The following is a 16,750-nucleotide window of genomic DNA, read 5'->3' as shown; positions in this document are numbered from 1 at the left end:
TTTTGATTAAAACTGTCCAACAAAGTTTTGATTATTTTGATTTTACGCGCCTTCAAAGAACCCCTGCGCAAAGTTACCTAAAAAATTTCATTTTTGCCTCTTTGAGCTGTAATTTGACCCCTTTAGAATGCTTCAAAGTGCAAGTTAAAGCTCTACCATGCAAAGCAAAAGCCATTTATCAACAACATCCAGAAACGCTGATCTGTAATTTGACCCCCTTAACATGCTTCAAAACTCACCAAATTTGACACACGTCGGTATAGCAAACCTTCCCAACATATTAAGCAACCAATCCCCCAAAATGAAAATTGCGCTCTAGCGCCCCCTAGGAAAAAATTGCAGACAAAACTGCATGTAACTTCTGTTAGGAATGTCATAGCGACATGAAACAAAAACTCCTACGTAGGTCTGACTTAGACCCAATTTTCATACACTCACTTCTTTCAGCAAAAATCTACAGGAAGTTGGCAAAAACCCCTTCAAAATAAAATTTTCGCAAATAATGCAATTTTTGCCTCTTTCCGCTGTAATGTGACCCCTTTAAAATGCTTCAAAAGTCACCAAACTTGGCGCACACATAAGGACTGGCGAATATTGCGATCTAATGAAAAAAACCAAACCCCAAAACTCAAAATTGCGCTCTAGCGCAATTTTTGATCAAAACACAGCAAAAACTGCTCTGAGGAAGAAAACACAGACAAAACAGCTTGTAACTTCCGGTGGAAATGCCGGAAAGACATGAAACAAAAACTTCTATGTAGGTCTCACTTAGACCTACATTTAGATAATTGACATCCTTTGGCAAAAATCAACAGGAAGTTAAAAATTACCCCTTCAAAATAAAAGTTTTGTAAAAATCTGTCACCTTTTTCAAACGTAAAATCCTCCAAGTGCGTTTGTCGTTTCGGCTTCAAGCTCGCACAAGAGAGAGATTGAACCCCTTTGATCAAAACTATCCAACAAAGTTTTGATTACTGCTCCGGTTTTGATTTTATGCGCCTTCAAACAACCCCTGCGCAAAGTTTCCTAAACAATGTAATTTTTGCCTCTTTGAGCTGTAATTTGACCCCCTTAAAATGCTTCAAAGTGCAAGTTAAAGCTCTACCATGCAAAGCAAAAGCCATTTATCAACAACATCCAGAAACGCCGATCTGTAATTTGACCCCCTTAACATTCTTCAAAACTCACCAAATTTTACACACACATCAGGACTGGTGAAAATTGCCATCTAATAAAAAAACAAACCCCAAAAGTCAAAATTGCGCTCCAGCGCCCCCTAGGAAAAAACCCAGACAAAACTGCTTGTAACGTCTGTTAGGAATGTCGTACAGAGATGAAACAAAAACCTCTATGTAGGTCTGACTAAGACCATGGCTTGAGTAGCGGCGGCAGCAGCCAAAGGCGGACCCGACCAACGCTGCTTGCAGCTTTAATTTTATTTGTTTTTTGTCCTTTCCAGCTTCTCAGGCAAATCATATAGTTGATGTACAAACCCCGTTTCCTTTTGAGTTGGGAAATTGTGTTAGATGAAAATATAAACAGAATCCAATGATTTGCAAATTCTTTTCAAGCCATATTCAGTTGAATATGCTACAAAGACAACATATTTGATGTTCAAACTCATGAACTTTTATTTATTTTGTTTGCAAACAATAATAAACTTAGCATTTCATGGCTGCAACACGTGCCAAAGTAGTTGGGAAAGGGCATGTTCACCACTGTGTTACATCACCTTTTCTTTTAACAACACTCAATAAACGTTTGGGAACTGAGGAAACTAATTGTTGAAGCTTTGAAAGTGGAATTCTTTCCCATTCTTGTTTTATGTAGAGCTTCAGTCCTTCAACAGTCCGGGGTCTCCGCTGTCCTATTTTACGCTTCACACATTTTCCATGGGAGACAGGTGTGGACTGCAGGCGGGCCAAGAAAGTACCCGCACTCTTTTACTAACAGCGTGGCTTGGCATTGTTTTGCTGAAATAAGCAGCGCTTAGATGGCAGCATATGTTGTTCCAAAACCTGTATGTACCTTTCAGCATTAATGGTGCCTTGACAGATGTGTAAGTTACCCATGCCTTGGGCACTAATGCACCCCCATACCATCACACATGCTGGATTTTGAATTATGGGTAGATAACAGTCTGGATGGTTCGCTTCCCCCTTGGTCCGGATGACACAATGTCGAATATTTCCCCCAAAAATTTGAAATGTGGACTCGTCAGACCACGGAACAATTTTTCCAACATCTTGGATGATCTCTGGCCCAGAGAAGCCGGCGGCGTTTCTGGATGTTGTTGATAAATGGCTTTCGCTTTGCATAGTAGAGCTTTAACTTGCACTTACAGATGTAGCGACCGACTGTATTTAGTGACAGTGGTTTTCTGAAGTGTTTCTGAGCCCATGTGGTGATATCCTTTAGAGATTGATGTCGGTTTTTGATAAGAGATTGAAGGTCACGGTCATACAATGTTGGTTTCCGGCCATGCCGCTTACGTGGAGTGATTTCTCCAGATTCTCTGAACCTTTTGATGATATTATGGAGCGTAGATGTTGAAATTTCTTGCAATGTCACTTTGAGAAAGGTTGTTCTTAAACTGTTTGACTATTTGCTCACGCAGTTGTGGACAAAGGGGTGTACCTCGCCCCATCCTTTCTTGTGAAAGACTGAGCATTTTTTGGGGAAGCTGTTTTTATAGCCAATCATGGCACCCACCTGTTCCCAATTAGCCTGCACACCTGTGGGATGTTCACAATAAGTGTTTGATGAGCATTCCTCAACTTTATCAGTATTTATTGCCACTTTTTCCAACTTCTTTGTCACGTGTTGCTGGCATCAAATTCTAAAGTTAATGATTATTTAGAAAAAAAAAATGTTTGAGTTTGAACATGAAATATGTTGTCTTTGTAGCATATTCAACTGAATATGGCTTGAAAAGGATTATTGTATTCTGTTTATATTTACATCCAACACCATTTCCCAACTCATATGGAAACGGGGTTTGTATATTTATTTGTACTTTCATCAAAGAGGATTGTTGGAAATATCCCAAATAATATCAAGAGTTTTGTCGCGTAGCCAAGAAAGCCCTTTGATCTCCATCTCCACATCGGCGTTCCCTTTGATCTTTATTCTTTTTGCCCTCTCCCGAGAACAAAGGCTTTCCCCAATGTTCAAATGGTTTGTTTTATAGCGCAAGAGACATGTTTTTTTATTTTCCTGTCGGCGTCGCGATCAATCATTCAGAATCGGGATCTTATTTTCATGCGGCGCAGCAAAAAATGTTGACCGTGATATTTTGGAGTCTTGCGTTTTGAAAGTTTCTACTGAATAGAAATAGTTTTTTTTTTTTTTTTTCCGGACGCATCACCGGTATCATGTGGCTCGTTTTTCACCTTCTTGCCCCGGGAGTATTATGTCTCAAATCAGGCACGTTTTTTTTCCTGGAAGGTCCTGCAAAGTCAGCAGAAATGAAAGCAAGACTTAGCAAAACTGCTTGCGTCTCTGTTTTTTTTTTTAAACATCTTATATTTCCGGGACTATTTACCATATGTCCTTGAATTGCCGCCGGGGCGCTAATTAATTTAAAACCTCTTCTCACTCCGGCGTTCACCAAAGGCATGCGGTAAATTTAGGCCTGTGCTTATAAATTTGAGTGTGATGTAAGGATACCATCATGAAAAGCACATTTAATTTAAAAAACCACGTTAATATGGTCTTACCTTTACTTATAAATGAAGTCCATGCGGTGTAGCTCGGTTGGTAGAGTGGCCGTGCCAGCAACTTGAGGGTTGCAGGTTCGATTCCCGCTTCCGCCATCCTAGTCACTGCCGTTGTGTTCTTGGGCAAGACACTTTACCCACCTGCTCCCAGTGCCACCCACACTGGTTTAAATGTAACTTAGATATTGGGTTTCACTATGTAAAGCACTTTGAGTCAATCGAGAAAAAGCGCTATATAAATATAATTCACTTCACTTCATGCGCAGCTCCTTCTGATCAAAAGCGTCGATAACTTGTTTATAGAAGTCTTCCTTATCTTTCTTCAGTTTTAAAAGTCTCTCTATCTTGATGGAGATCTTCCTTTAGTACCTCCTGCTTCGATTGAAAGTCCAGTTTAGAAAACTGTTTTATTTTAGATATGTAATCCTCCATGTTAAAAGTGCAAGTGAGAGGAAACAATAAACGATCGCTGCTTGTTGTCACTTCTTCTGCAGCCAAGTAGTCGCAAGAAGGATCACTAGCGCCCTCTACCACCAGGAGGCGGGAGTCATTTAATGACTCATATTTGACACACGCAGCTACGGTATATTAATAAAACATAACTGCTTACTGTTCTTTTTAGCATATTCAATAACTTAGACCCTAAATCCTACTGAATAGCTCTTAATCTTCTTCCCTTTACGCAATTTCAAATTATTGACAGGTGAAGTGTCACTCGTGACGTGACGAGTTTGACCCTGCGGAAATTCTAGCCTTATGCTAATTATTTGGCAAAACGAGTTTGACCCGGCGGATATTTTAGACATGCGCTAATAAAAATAATATTTTGCGAATCGAGTTTGACCCGGCAGTAATTCTAGGCAGGCGCATACTATTCAAGGAAATACAGTACATGGCTTTTTGTCTCTCATTGGATCATTTTGTTCTTTTACAGTTAGTAAAATGACGAACCTTTTCACCCGTTGCCCACCTTAAAGGGGAACTGCACTTTTTGGGGAATTCACAATCCTTAGGAGAGACGAGAACACATACAGTATATTTTGAGGATATCTGTATTTAAGCCAAAGCCACTACATTTTAGAAGGAAAAAAAATATTTTCCATGTTTTAGCCGCGCCTGACTATAAGTCGCCAAAAATGTGTTAAGGTGGTGTCCCTGGAGGGGATAGGAGGGTGGGTGGGTGTAAGGAACAGCGTAACTCGGCCTGTCGCCATCACGTCTCCATCTCATCGCTGCCACCACAGCTTGGGGGGACAATGAACTACAGACTGCAGTGAAGTAGGCCGGCTTCGTCGCGTGAGGAAGTCTACAGTTCCATATGCTGAATGCCTATATATTATATATATCTCAATATTTTTTTACATAGAGTAAAAACAATACACAAAACAGTCCTAGTTACCTGAGATACTAAGTATGTCATTATTATGATTTAGTAAGTCAATATTTTGACTTACTAATTTACCAAGTCAAACTAATGACTTAATAAGGGAAATTAATAACTTACTGTAAGTAAGTGTGTGCAAAAAGCGTTTGGAAAAAAGAAAACACAGACAAAACTGCTTGTAACTTCCGGTAGGAATGCCGTAAAGACATGAAACAAAAACTTCTATGTAGGTCTCACTTAGACCTACATTTAGATAATTGACATCCTTCGGCAAAAATCAACAGGAAGTTAAAAATTACCCCTTCAAAATAAACGTTTTGTAAAAACCCGTCACCTTTTTCAAACGTAAACTCCTCCCAGTGCGTTTGTCGTTTCGGCTTCAAACTCGCACAGGAGAGAGATTGAACCCTTTTGATTAAAACTGTCCAACGAAGTTTTGATTACTGCTCCGGTTTGGATTTTACGCGCCTTCAAAGAACCCCTGCGCAAAGTCTCCTAAAAAATGTCATTTTTGCCTCTTTGAGCTGTAATTTGACCCCCTTAAAATGCTTCAAAACTCACTAAACTTGGCACACACATCAGGACTGGCCGAAATTGCGAGCTAATATAAAAACCAAACCTTAAAACTCAAAATTGTGCTCTAGCGCCCCCTAGGAATACAACACAGACAAACTGCTCCTAGGAAGAAAACACAGACAAAACTGCTTGTAACTTCCGGTAGGAATGTCAGAGAGACATGAAACAAAAACCACTATGTAGGTCTCATTTAGACCTACATTTGAATAATTAACATACTTTAGCAAAAATCAACAGGAAGCTTGATATTTTCACTTCAATACAACAACTGCATTACTTTCACAATGCATTAAATAGTGGCAGCAAGGTGTCTTCTACCGCTTATCCGGCCGTGGGTCTCGGGGGCAGCAGCCAAAGGCGGACCCGACCAACGCTGCTTGCTCTCCGCATAATTTAATGGGTTTTTTTTGTAAACAATGTATATGGTTTTTTTCACATTTAACAACTGTAAAATTGACGGATTCAACATCAACATACCGTGATGTCCTTTGAACCCTGCGGCTTTTAAAATGTTGCAGCTAATGTATGTTTAAAAAAAGAAAAAAGACACTGAAAAGATTTGTTACAGCTCATTTTAACATCTATCTTGTGTTGTATGTGTTTTATGTTGCACCAAGAAAAAATCCTAGTTTATGGCAATAAAAACAATTCTGATTCTGATTGTTTGTGCTACGCCACCATCTTGTGGACGAGTTCGCTCACTGCAGGTTTTTAGGACTGATTGAAACTTTGATTGCCACCAGACCGCAGACAAGCTTTATTTGAAAAAAACAAAAAGAGTCAAACCTGCTCAAGAGCAAAATGTCCTTCCTTGATGGTCCGTGGAACCCGCATGACAGCAAGAGACTGTCACATTTTGTTCTTGAGCAGGTTTGACTCTTTTTATTTTTTCAAATAAAGCTTGTCTGGGGTCGGGTCGCTTTTCAGCTCTTTCTCCACTGCTCGCTCCTCGGTCGCCTTCAGCCGTCCCCGTCGTCGCTTTCTTCGGCTCGCTCTCTGTTGCTCTCTCTCTTCCGGCACTGCTGCGGGTTCTCCTTCTCCTTCTGCCGCTGTCTCTCTTCCTTTTCCCCTTTTATACATCGAGAGGAGAAATGAGTGTGTCCAGGTGCACGACCCACGCACCTGATCTCGTCCGCGGCGTCGCTCCCGGCACGCCTCGCCTCTCCGCTCGGCCGCATCCTCCGCCTCCTCGCCGCCATCTTGGGCCGGGCTCCAGCGTGCCCTTCCCCGCTGCTCGTTCGCTGGCTGCGCCTCTCCACAAATTAATATTGTTTGTGTTTACCAGGACTTCACTGTAAAACAATTGTAACGTTGGCAGCCTGCAGGGGGGGGGCGTGGTTAAGAGGGGAGGAATATATTTCACCAACTCGAGTATCAATCAATCAATCAATGTTTATTTATATAGCCCCAAATCACAAATGTCTCAAAGGACTGCACAAATCATTACGACTACAACATCCTCGGAAGAACCCACAAAAGGGCAAGGAAAACTTACACCCAGTGGGCAGGGAGAATTCACATCCAGTGGGACGCCAGTGACAATGCTGACTATGAGAAACCTTGGAGAGGACCTCAGATGTGGGCAACCCCCCCCCCCTCTAGGGGACCGAAAGCAATGGATGTCGAGCGGGTCTAACATGATACTGTGAAAGTTCAATCCATAGTGGCTCCAAGACAGCAGTGAGAGTCCCGTCCACAGGAAACCATCTCAAGCGGATCAGCAGCGTAGAGATGTCCCCAACCGATACAGGCGAGCGGTCCATCCTGGGTCCCGACGAGCGGTCCATCCTGGGTCTCGACTCTGGACAGCCAGTACTTCATCCATGGTTATCGGACCGGACCCCCTCCACAAGGGAGGGGGGGACATAGGAGAAAGAAAAGAAGCGGCAGATCAACTGGTCTAAAAAGGAGGTCTATTTAAAGGCTAGAGTATACAGATGAGTTTTAAGATGAGACTTAAATGCTTCTACTGAGGTAGCATCTCGAACAAGTATTTATCCTACTCGGTGGCCTAGAGTGTCCGCCTTGAGATCGGTAGGTTGTGAGTTCAAATCTCGGCCGAGTCATACCAAAGACCATAAAAATGGGAGCCATTACCTCCCTGCTTGGCACTCAGCAATAAGGGTTGAAATTGGGGGTTAAATCACCATAAATGATTCCCGGGCGCGGCACCGCTGCTGCCCACTGCTCCCCTCACCTCCCAGGGGGTGATCGAGGGTGATGGGTCAAATGCAGAGAATAATTTCGCCACATCTAATATGTGTGTGACAATCATTGGTACTTTAACTTTATTTCATATATATATATATATATATGTATGAAATACCTGACTTTCAGTGAATTCTAGCTATATATATTTATTTTATTATATATATAAATAAAATAAATAGTTGAATTTACGACAGCAACTACCAAATACATAGTAATAAAAACACAGTTGTTCTACTAACTGTACTGTGCTTGCTGGTTACTAAAAAAACAACAACAACAACAACACTTACCTTTCACTATTTGAGTAACCTTTGTTCTGCCATTTGCGTACATTGGCGAGCGATCTCCGAATCCGGGAACATATCCTTCACGGATTTGTCGTAGACATCCGCAAATGAGAACGGGATGTTTGCTTCAGCATAGCCATCTTTGTCTCAGCATCTCGGGTCTCCATTTTGCGAGGTGGCCCATGATACTGGGTTGTGAACCATGCTTCGCTGCGGACGCTTTGTGCTTCGCTGACCGTTCGTGGCTGAGTATATCCGTACGGCCGCCGCGTTCAATGGAGATTTCTGTTTTACAAAATTTACAGGCGACATACCCCTTCCCCTTCGAACTCTCCTGGATAAACTGAAATTCTTGTTTCCAATCGTTCTGGAACCTGCAAGCGTATTTCTTCATTTTGCTCGTCGACGGTGTAAAATATCGGGTGGGAGTCAATAACCAGGCCACGTGATGAAGTTACGTCTCTTAACAGACTCCCTAATGCATATATTCCTTGACTGCACTTAAATGTAGAATACCTGTATATGTAGAATATATTTACTTTCTATTCTATTCCATGTACAGTAGATGGCAGTATTGTCCTGTTTAAAATGGTCACAACGTTTCTAAGTCAGGTTCTTTTGGAGCTGGAGGGGGCGTGGCATATAATCCCAGCAGTATGATGATTCTATGTGTCTACATTCAAACATTCTTCTTCATCCCGCATTAATATATGCTACTTTTAAACTTTCATGCCCAGAAGGAAATCACAACTAAGTCAATTGAGCAAAAACTGTATTTATTAAACAGTTCTTGGCACAAACATTCATGTCATTTCCAAAACAGAAAGTGCAAGATTGTCAGACACATAACATAATAGTGAGAGTCCAGTCCATAGTGGATCTAACATAATAGTGAGAGTCCAGTCCATAGTGGATCTAACATAATAGTGAGAGTCCAGTCCATAGTGGATCTAACATAATAGTGAGAGTCCAGTCCATAGTGGATCTAAAATAATAGTGAGAGTCCAGTCCATAGTGGATCTAACATAATAGTGAGAGTCCAGTCCATAGTGGATCTAACATAATAGTGAGAGTCCAGTCCATAGTGGATCTAACATAATAGTGAGAGTCCAGTCCATAGTGGATCTAACATAATAGTGAGAGTCCAGTCCATAGTGGATCTAACATAATAGTGAGAGTCCAGTCCATAGTGGATCTAACTTAATAGTGAGTCCAGTCCATAGTGGATCTAACATAATAGTGAGAGTCCAGTCCATAGCGGATCTAACATAATAGTGAGAGTCCAGTCCATAGTGGATCTAACATAATAGTGAGAGTCCAGTCCATAGTGGATCTAACTTAATAGTGAGTCCAGTCCATAGTGGATCTAACATAATAGTGAGAGTCCAGTCCATAGCGGATCTAACATAATAGTGAGAGTCCAGTCCATAGTGGATCTAACATAATAGTGAGAGTCCAGTCCATAGTGGATCTAACATAATAGTGAGAGTCCAGTCCATAGTGGATCTAACATAATAGTGAGAGTCCAGTCCATAGTGGATCTAACTTAATAGTGAGTCCAGTCCATAGTGGATCCAACATAATAGTGAGAGTCCAGTCCATAGTGGATCTAACATAATAGTGAGAGTCCAGTCCATAGTGGATCTAACATAATAGTGAGAGTCCAGTCCATAGTGGATCTAACATAATAGTGAGAGTCCAGTCCATAGTGGATCTAACATAATAGTGAGAGTCCAGTCCATAGTGGATCTAACATAATAGTGAGAGTCCAGTCCATAGTGGATCTAACATAATAGTGAGAGTCCAGTCCATAGTGGATCTAACATAATAGTGAGAGTCCAGTCCATAGTGGATCTAACTTAATAGTGAGTCCAGTCCATAGTGGATCTAACATAATAGTGAGAGTCCAGTCCATAGCGGATCTAACATAATAGTGAGAGTCCAGTCCATAGTGGATCTAACATAATAGTGAGAGTCCAGTCCATAGTGGATCTAACTTAATAGTGAGTCCAGTCCATAGTGGATCTAACATAATAGTGAGAGTCCAGTCCATAGCGGATCTAACATAATAGTGAGAGTCCAGTCCATAGTGGATCTAACATAATAGTGAGAGTCCAGTCCATAGTGGATCTAACATAATAGTGAGAGTCCAGTCCATAGTGGATCTAACATAATAGTGAGAGTCCAGTCCATAGTGGATCTAACTTAATAGTGAGTCCAGTCCATAGTGGATCCAACATAATAGTGAGAGTCCAGTCCATAGTGGATCTAACATAATAGTGAGAGTCCAGTCCATAGTGGATCTAACTTAATAGTGAGTCCAGTCCATAGTGGATCTAACATAATAGTGAGAGTCCAGTCCATAGTGGATCTAACTTAATAGTGAGTCCAGTCCATAGTGGATCTAACATAATAGTGAGAGTCCAGTCCATAGCGGATCTAACATAATAGTGAGAGTCCAGTCCATAGTGGATCTAACATAATAGTGAGAGTCCAGTCCATAGTGGATCTAACATAATAGTGTGAGAGTCCAGTCCATAGTGGATCTAACATAATAGTGAGAGTCCAGTCCATAGTGGATCTAACATAATAGTGACAGTCCAGTCCATAGTGGATCTAACATAATAGTGAGAGTCCAGTCCATAGTGGATCCAACATAATAGTGAGAGTCCAGTCCATAGTGGATCTAGCATAATAGTGAGAGTCCAGTCCATAGTGGATCTAACATAATAGTGTGAGAGTCCAGTCCATAGTGGATCTAACATAATAGTGAGAGTCCAGTCCATAGTGGATCTAACATAATAGTGACAGTCCAGTCCATAGTGGATCTAACATAATAGTGAGAGTCCAGTCCATAGTGGATCCAACATAATAGTGAGAGTCCAGTCCATAGTGGATCTAACACAATAGTGAGAGTCCAGTCCATAGTGGATCTAACATAATAGTGAAAGTCCAGTCCATAGTGGATCTAACATAATAGTGAGAGTCCAGTCCATAGTGGATCTAACATATTAGTGAGTCCAGTCCATAGTGGATCTAACATAATAGTGAGAGTCCAGTCCATAGTGGATCTAACATAATAGTGAGAGTCCAGTCCATAGTGGATCTAACTTAATAGTGAGTTCAGTCCATAGTGGATCTAACATAATAGTGAGAGTCCAGTCCTTAGTGGATCTAACATAATAGTGAGAGTCCAGTCCATAGTGGCTCTAGCATAATATTGTGAGTCCAATCCATTGTGGATCTAGCATAATATTTTGAGAATCCAGTCCATAGTGGATCTAACATAATAGTGAGAGTCCAGTCCATAGTGGATCTAATATAATTGTGAGAGTCCAGTCCATAGTGGATCTAAGATAATAGTGAGATTCCAGTCCAAAGTGGATCCAACATGATAGTGGGAGTCCAGTCCATAGTGGATCTAACATAATATTGTGAGAGTCCAGTCCATAGTGGATCCAACACAATAGTGAGAGTCCAGTCCATAGTGGATCTAACATAATAGTGAGAGTCCAGTCCATAGTGGATCTAACATAATAGTGAGAGTCCAGTCCATAGTGGATCTAACATAATAGTGAGAGTCCAGTCCATAGTGGATCTAACATAATAGTGAGAGTCCAGTCCATAGTGGATCCAACATAATAGTGAGAGTCCAGTCCATAGTGGATCTAACATAACAATGAGAGTCCAGTCCATAGTGGATCTAACATAATAGGGAGAGTCCAGTCCATAGTGGATCTAACATAATAGTGATAGTCCAGTCCATAGTGGATCTAACATAACAGTGAGAGTCCAGTCCATAGTGGATCTAACATAATAGTGTGAGAGTCCAGTCCATAGTGGATCTAACATAATAGTGAGAGTCCAGTCCATAGTGGATCTAACATAATAGTGAGAGTCCAGTCCATAGTGGATCTAACATAATAGTGAGAGTCCAGTCCATAGTGGATCTAACATAATAGTGAGAGTCCAGTCTATAGTGGATCTAACATAATAGGGAGAGTCCAGTCCATAGTGGATCTAACATAATAGTGATAGTCCAGTCCATAGTGGATCTAACATAATAGTGAGAGTCCAGTCCATAGTGGATCTAATAGTGAGAGTCCAGTCCATAGTGGATCTAACATAATAGTGAGAGTCCAGTCCATAGTGGATCTAACATAATAGTGAGAGTCCAGTCCATACTGGATCTAACATAATAGTGAGAGTCCAGTCCATAGTGGATCTAACATAATAGTGAGATTCCAGTCCATAGTGGATCTAACATAATAGTGAGAGTCCAGTCCATAGTGGATCGAACACAATAGTGAGAGTCCAGTCTATAGTGGATCTAACTTAATAGTGAGTCCAGTCCATAGTGGATCTAACTTAATAGTGAGTCCAGTCCATAGTGGATCTAACATAATTGTGAGTCCAGTCCATAGTGGATCTAACATAATAGTGACAGTCCAGTCCATAGTGGATCTAACATAATAGTGAGAGTCCAGTCCATAATGGATCTAACATAATAGTGAGAGTCCAGTCCATAGTGGATCTAACATAATAGTGAGAGTCCAGTCCATAGTGGATCTAGCTTAATAGTGAGAGTCTAGTCCATAGTGGATCTAACATAATAGTGAGAGTCCAGTCCATAGTGGATCTAACTTAATAGTGAGAGTCCAGTCCATAGTGGATCTAACATAATTGTGAGTCCAGTCCATAGTGGATCTAACATAATAGTGAGAGTCCAGTCCATAGTGGATCTAACATAATAGGGACAGTCCAGTCCATAGTGGATCTAACATAATAGTGAGAGTCCAGTCCATAGTGGATCTAGCTTAATAGTGTGAGTCTAGTCCATAGTGGATCTAACTTAATAGTGAGAGTCCAGTCCATAGTGGATCTAACTTAATAGTGAGAGTCCAGTCCATAGTGGATCTAACATAATAGTGAGAGTCCAGTCCATAGATGATCTAACATAATAGTGACAGTCCAGTCCATAGTGGATCTAACATAATAGTGAGAGTCCAGTCCATAGTGGATCTAACATAATAGTGAGAGTCCAGTCCATAGTGGATCTAACATAATAGTGAGAGTCCAGTCCATAGTGGATCTAGCATAATAGTGAGAGTCCAGTCCATAGTGGATCTAACATAATAGTGGGAGTCCAGTCCATAGTAGATCTAACATAATAGTGAGAGTCCAGTCCAAAGTGGATCCAACATAATAGTGGGAGAGTCTAGTCCATAGTGGATCTAACTTAATAGTGAGTCCAGTCCATAGTGGATCTAACATAATAGTGAGAGTCCAGTCCATAGTGGATCTAACTTAATAGTGAGTCCAGTCCATAGTGGATCTAACATAATTGTGAGTCCAGTCCATAGTGGATCTAACTTAATAGTGAGAGTCCAGTCCATAGTGGATCTAACATAATAGTGAGAGTCCAGTCCATAGTGGATCTAACATAATAGTGTGAGAGTCCAGTCCATAGTGGATCTAACATAATAGTGAGATTCCAGTCCATAGTGGATCTAACATAATAGTGAGAGTCCAGTCCATAGTGGATCTAACATAATAGTGAGAGTCCAGTCCATAGTGGATCTAACTTAATAGTGAGTCCAGTCCATAGTGGATCTAACATAATAGGGACAGTCCAGTCCATAGTGGATCTAACTTAATAGTGAGTCCAGTCCATAGTGGATCTAACATAATAGGGACAGTCCAGTCCATAGTGGATCTAGCTTAATAGTGAGAGTCTAGTCCATAGTGGATCTAGCTTAATAGTGAGAGTCCAGTCCATAGTGGATCTAACATAATAGTGAGAGTCCAGTCCATAGTGGATCTAACTTAATAGTGAGTCCAGTCCATAGTGGATCTAACATAATAGGGACAGTCCAGTCCATAGTGGATCTAACATAATAGTGAGAGTCCAGTCCATAGTGGATCTAACATAATAGGGACAGTCCAGTCCATAGTGGATCTAACATAATAGTGAGAGTCCAGTCCATAGTGGATCTAGCTTAATAGTGAGAGTCCAGTCCATAGTGGATCTAACATAATAGTGAGAGTCTAGTCCATAGTGGATCTAGCTTAATAGTGAGAGTCTAGTCCATAGTGGATCTAGCTTAATAGTGAGAGTCCAGTCCATAGCAGAACTCTAAGAAGGAATCTGTTAACCTTTTTCAGAGTTTGCAGACCACAAAGGAGAGGCAGGAAATGTGCTTGCCTCACTTCCTTTTTGGTGGCAAAACATTCATGTGTCCAACACATAAAAAGCCAGAAGTCATGTTTGCTCACACCCTTGCAAGGCAGATGGACTCGCAGGTCTGGGATGAGACCACCTTGTGAAACAATCCTGTCTTGCAGGTCTGACCTTGTCATCAAAAGCACTCACTCGCCGCCCTGTTGTCGTCTTCTGGCAGGAGAACAAGGATCCCGCGGCGGGCCAGGTTCCCTCGAGCAGCGCCCTCGGAGTGGAGGCCTGCCAAGTCCTGAGGCGCTTTTCCGGCAACCTGCAGCTGCCGCCGTTGTCGTGGCGACAGGCCGAAAAGGAGCGGGACAGGGGGACTCTGCTGTCGCCGGAGGGGGGCCCCGGGACTTGCCTCAGGCCCACTAGTCTGCCCATCGCCACGCTCCCACGCATCGACATCACCCAGGCGGATGCCGACAGGTGAGGTACAAAAAAAAAAAAAGTCCTTTGACTTTCTGACCTGCAGGTCAGGGGTCAGGGGTCAGCAAGCCAAAATGTTGAAAAAGCCATACTGGAGCAAAAATAAATTTAAAAAATCTGTCTGGAGCCACAAAAAAATTAAGTCTTATATAAGTGTTATAATGAAGACAACACATGATGTAAGTGTCTATATCAGCCTACTATCAAAATGACTTTAAAAGTCTTATATAAGTGTTGAAATACGACAACACATGATTTAAGTGTCAATACTAGCTGTATCAGCCTACTATCAAAATAAGTTTAAAAGTTTTATATAAGTGTTATAATGAAGACAACACATGATGTAAGTGTCTATATTAGCCTACTATCAAAAATATTTTAAAAGTCTTATATAAGTGTTATAATGAAGACAACCCATGATGTAAGTGTTTATATTAGCCTACTATCAAAATTCAGTTTAAAAGTCTTATATAAGTGTTATAATGAAGACAACACATGATGTAAGTGTCTATATCAGCCTACTATCAAAATGACTTTAAAAGTCTTATATAAGTGTTATAATGAAGACCACACATGATGTAAGTGTCTATATCAGCCTACTATCAAAATGACTTTAAAAGTCTTATATAAGTGTTATAATGAAGACAACACATGATGTAAGTGTCTATATCAGCCTACTATCAAAATGACTTTAAAAGTCTTATATAAGTGTTACAATGAAGGCAACACATGATGTAAGTGTCTGTATTAGCCTACTATCAAAATGACGTTAAAAGTTTTATATAAGTGTTAAAATTAAGATAACACATGAGGTAAGTGTCTATATTAGCCTACTATCACAATGACTTTAAAAGTCTTATATAAGTGTTATAATGAAGACAACACATGATGTAAGTGTCTATATTAGCTTACTATCAAATGACTTTAAAAGTCTTGTATATAAGTGTTATAATGAAGACAACACATGATGTAAGTGTCTATATTAGCCTACTATCACAATGACTTTAAAAGTCTTATATAAGTGTTGTATGAAGGCAACACATGATGTAAGTGTCTATATTAGCCTACTATCAAAATGACTTTAAAAGTCTTATATAAGTGTTATAATGAAGGCAACACATGATGTAAGTGTCTATATTAGCCTACTATCAAAATGACTTTAAAAGTCTTATAAAGTGTTATAATGAAGACAACACATGATGTAAGTGTCTATATTAGCCTACTATCAAAATTAGTTTAAAAGCCTTATATAAGTGTTATAATGAAGACAACACATGATGTAAGTGTCTCTTTTAGCCTACTATCAAAATTAGTTTAAAAGTCTTATATAAGTGTTATAATGAAGACAACACATGATGTAAGTGTCTATATTAGCCTACTATCAAAATGACTTTAAAAGTCTTATATAAGTGTTATAATGAAGGCAACACATGATGTAAGTGTCTATATTAGCCTACTATCAAAATGACCTTAAAAGTCTTATATAAGTGTTATAATGAAGGCAACACATGATGTAAGTGTCTATATTAGCCTACTATCAAAATGACTTTAAAAGTCTGAAATTAGTGTTATAATGAAGACAACACATGATGTAAGTGTCTATATTAGCCTACTATCAAAATGACTTTAAAAGTCTTATATAAGTGTTATAATGAAGACAACACATGATGTAAGTGTCTATATTAGCCTACTATCAAAATGACTTTAAAAGTCTTATATAAGTGTTATAATGAAGACAACACATGATGTAAGTGTCTATATTAGCCTACTATCAAAATTACTTTAAAAGTCTGAAATTAGTGTTATAAAGAAGACAACACATGATGTAAGTGTCTATATTAGCCTACTATCAAAATGACTTTAAAAGTCTTATATAAGTGTTATAATGAAGACAACACATGATGTAAGTGTCTATATTAGCCTA

General features: G+C 40.2%; 1 protein-coding gene across 2 annotated transcripts in view; it reads left to right on the top strand.

Annotated features, from left to right (window-relative positions):
• Nucleotides 1-16,750, top strand: part of LOC133552094 (cAMP-specific 3',5'-cyclic phosphodiesterase 4B-like) — a 144,263-nt gene that overhangs the window by 47,486 nt on the left and 80,027 nt on the right. For both annotated transcript variants that reach the window (XM_061899419.1, XM_061899418.1), the window contains exon 4: nucleotides 14,579-14,826. In XM_061899419.1, coding sequence (XP_061755403.1) covers nucleotides 14,579-14,826 — 248 coding nt within the window. The remainder of the gene's footprint in view (nucleotides 1-14,578; nucleotides 14,827-16,750) is intronic.

The sequence above is a fragment of the Nerophis ophidion genome, linkage group LG04 (assembly GCF_033978795.1).
Source record: "Nerophis ophidion isolate RoL-2023_Sa linkage group LG04, RoL_Noph_v1.0, whole genome shotgun sequence".
NCBI classification, from domain to species: Eukaryota; Metazoa; Chordata; class Actinopteri; order Syngnathiformes; family Syngnathidae; genus Nerophis; species Nerophis ophidion.
Note: the sequence above shows the minus strand (reverse complement) of the source record. Positions and strands in the feature narration are given on the sequence as shown.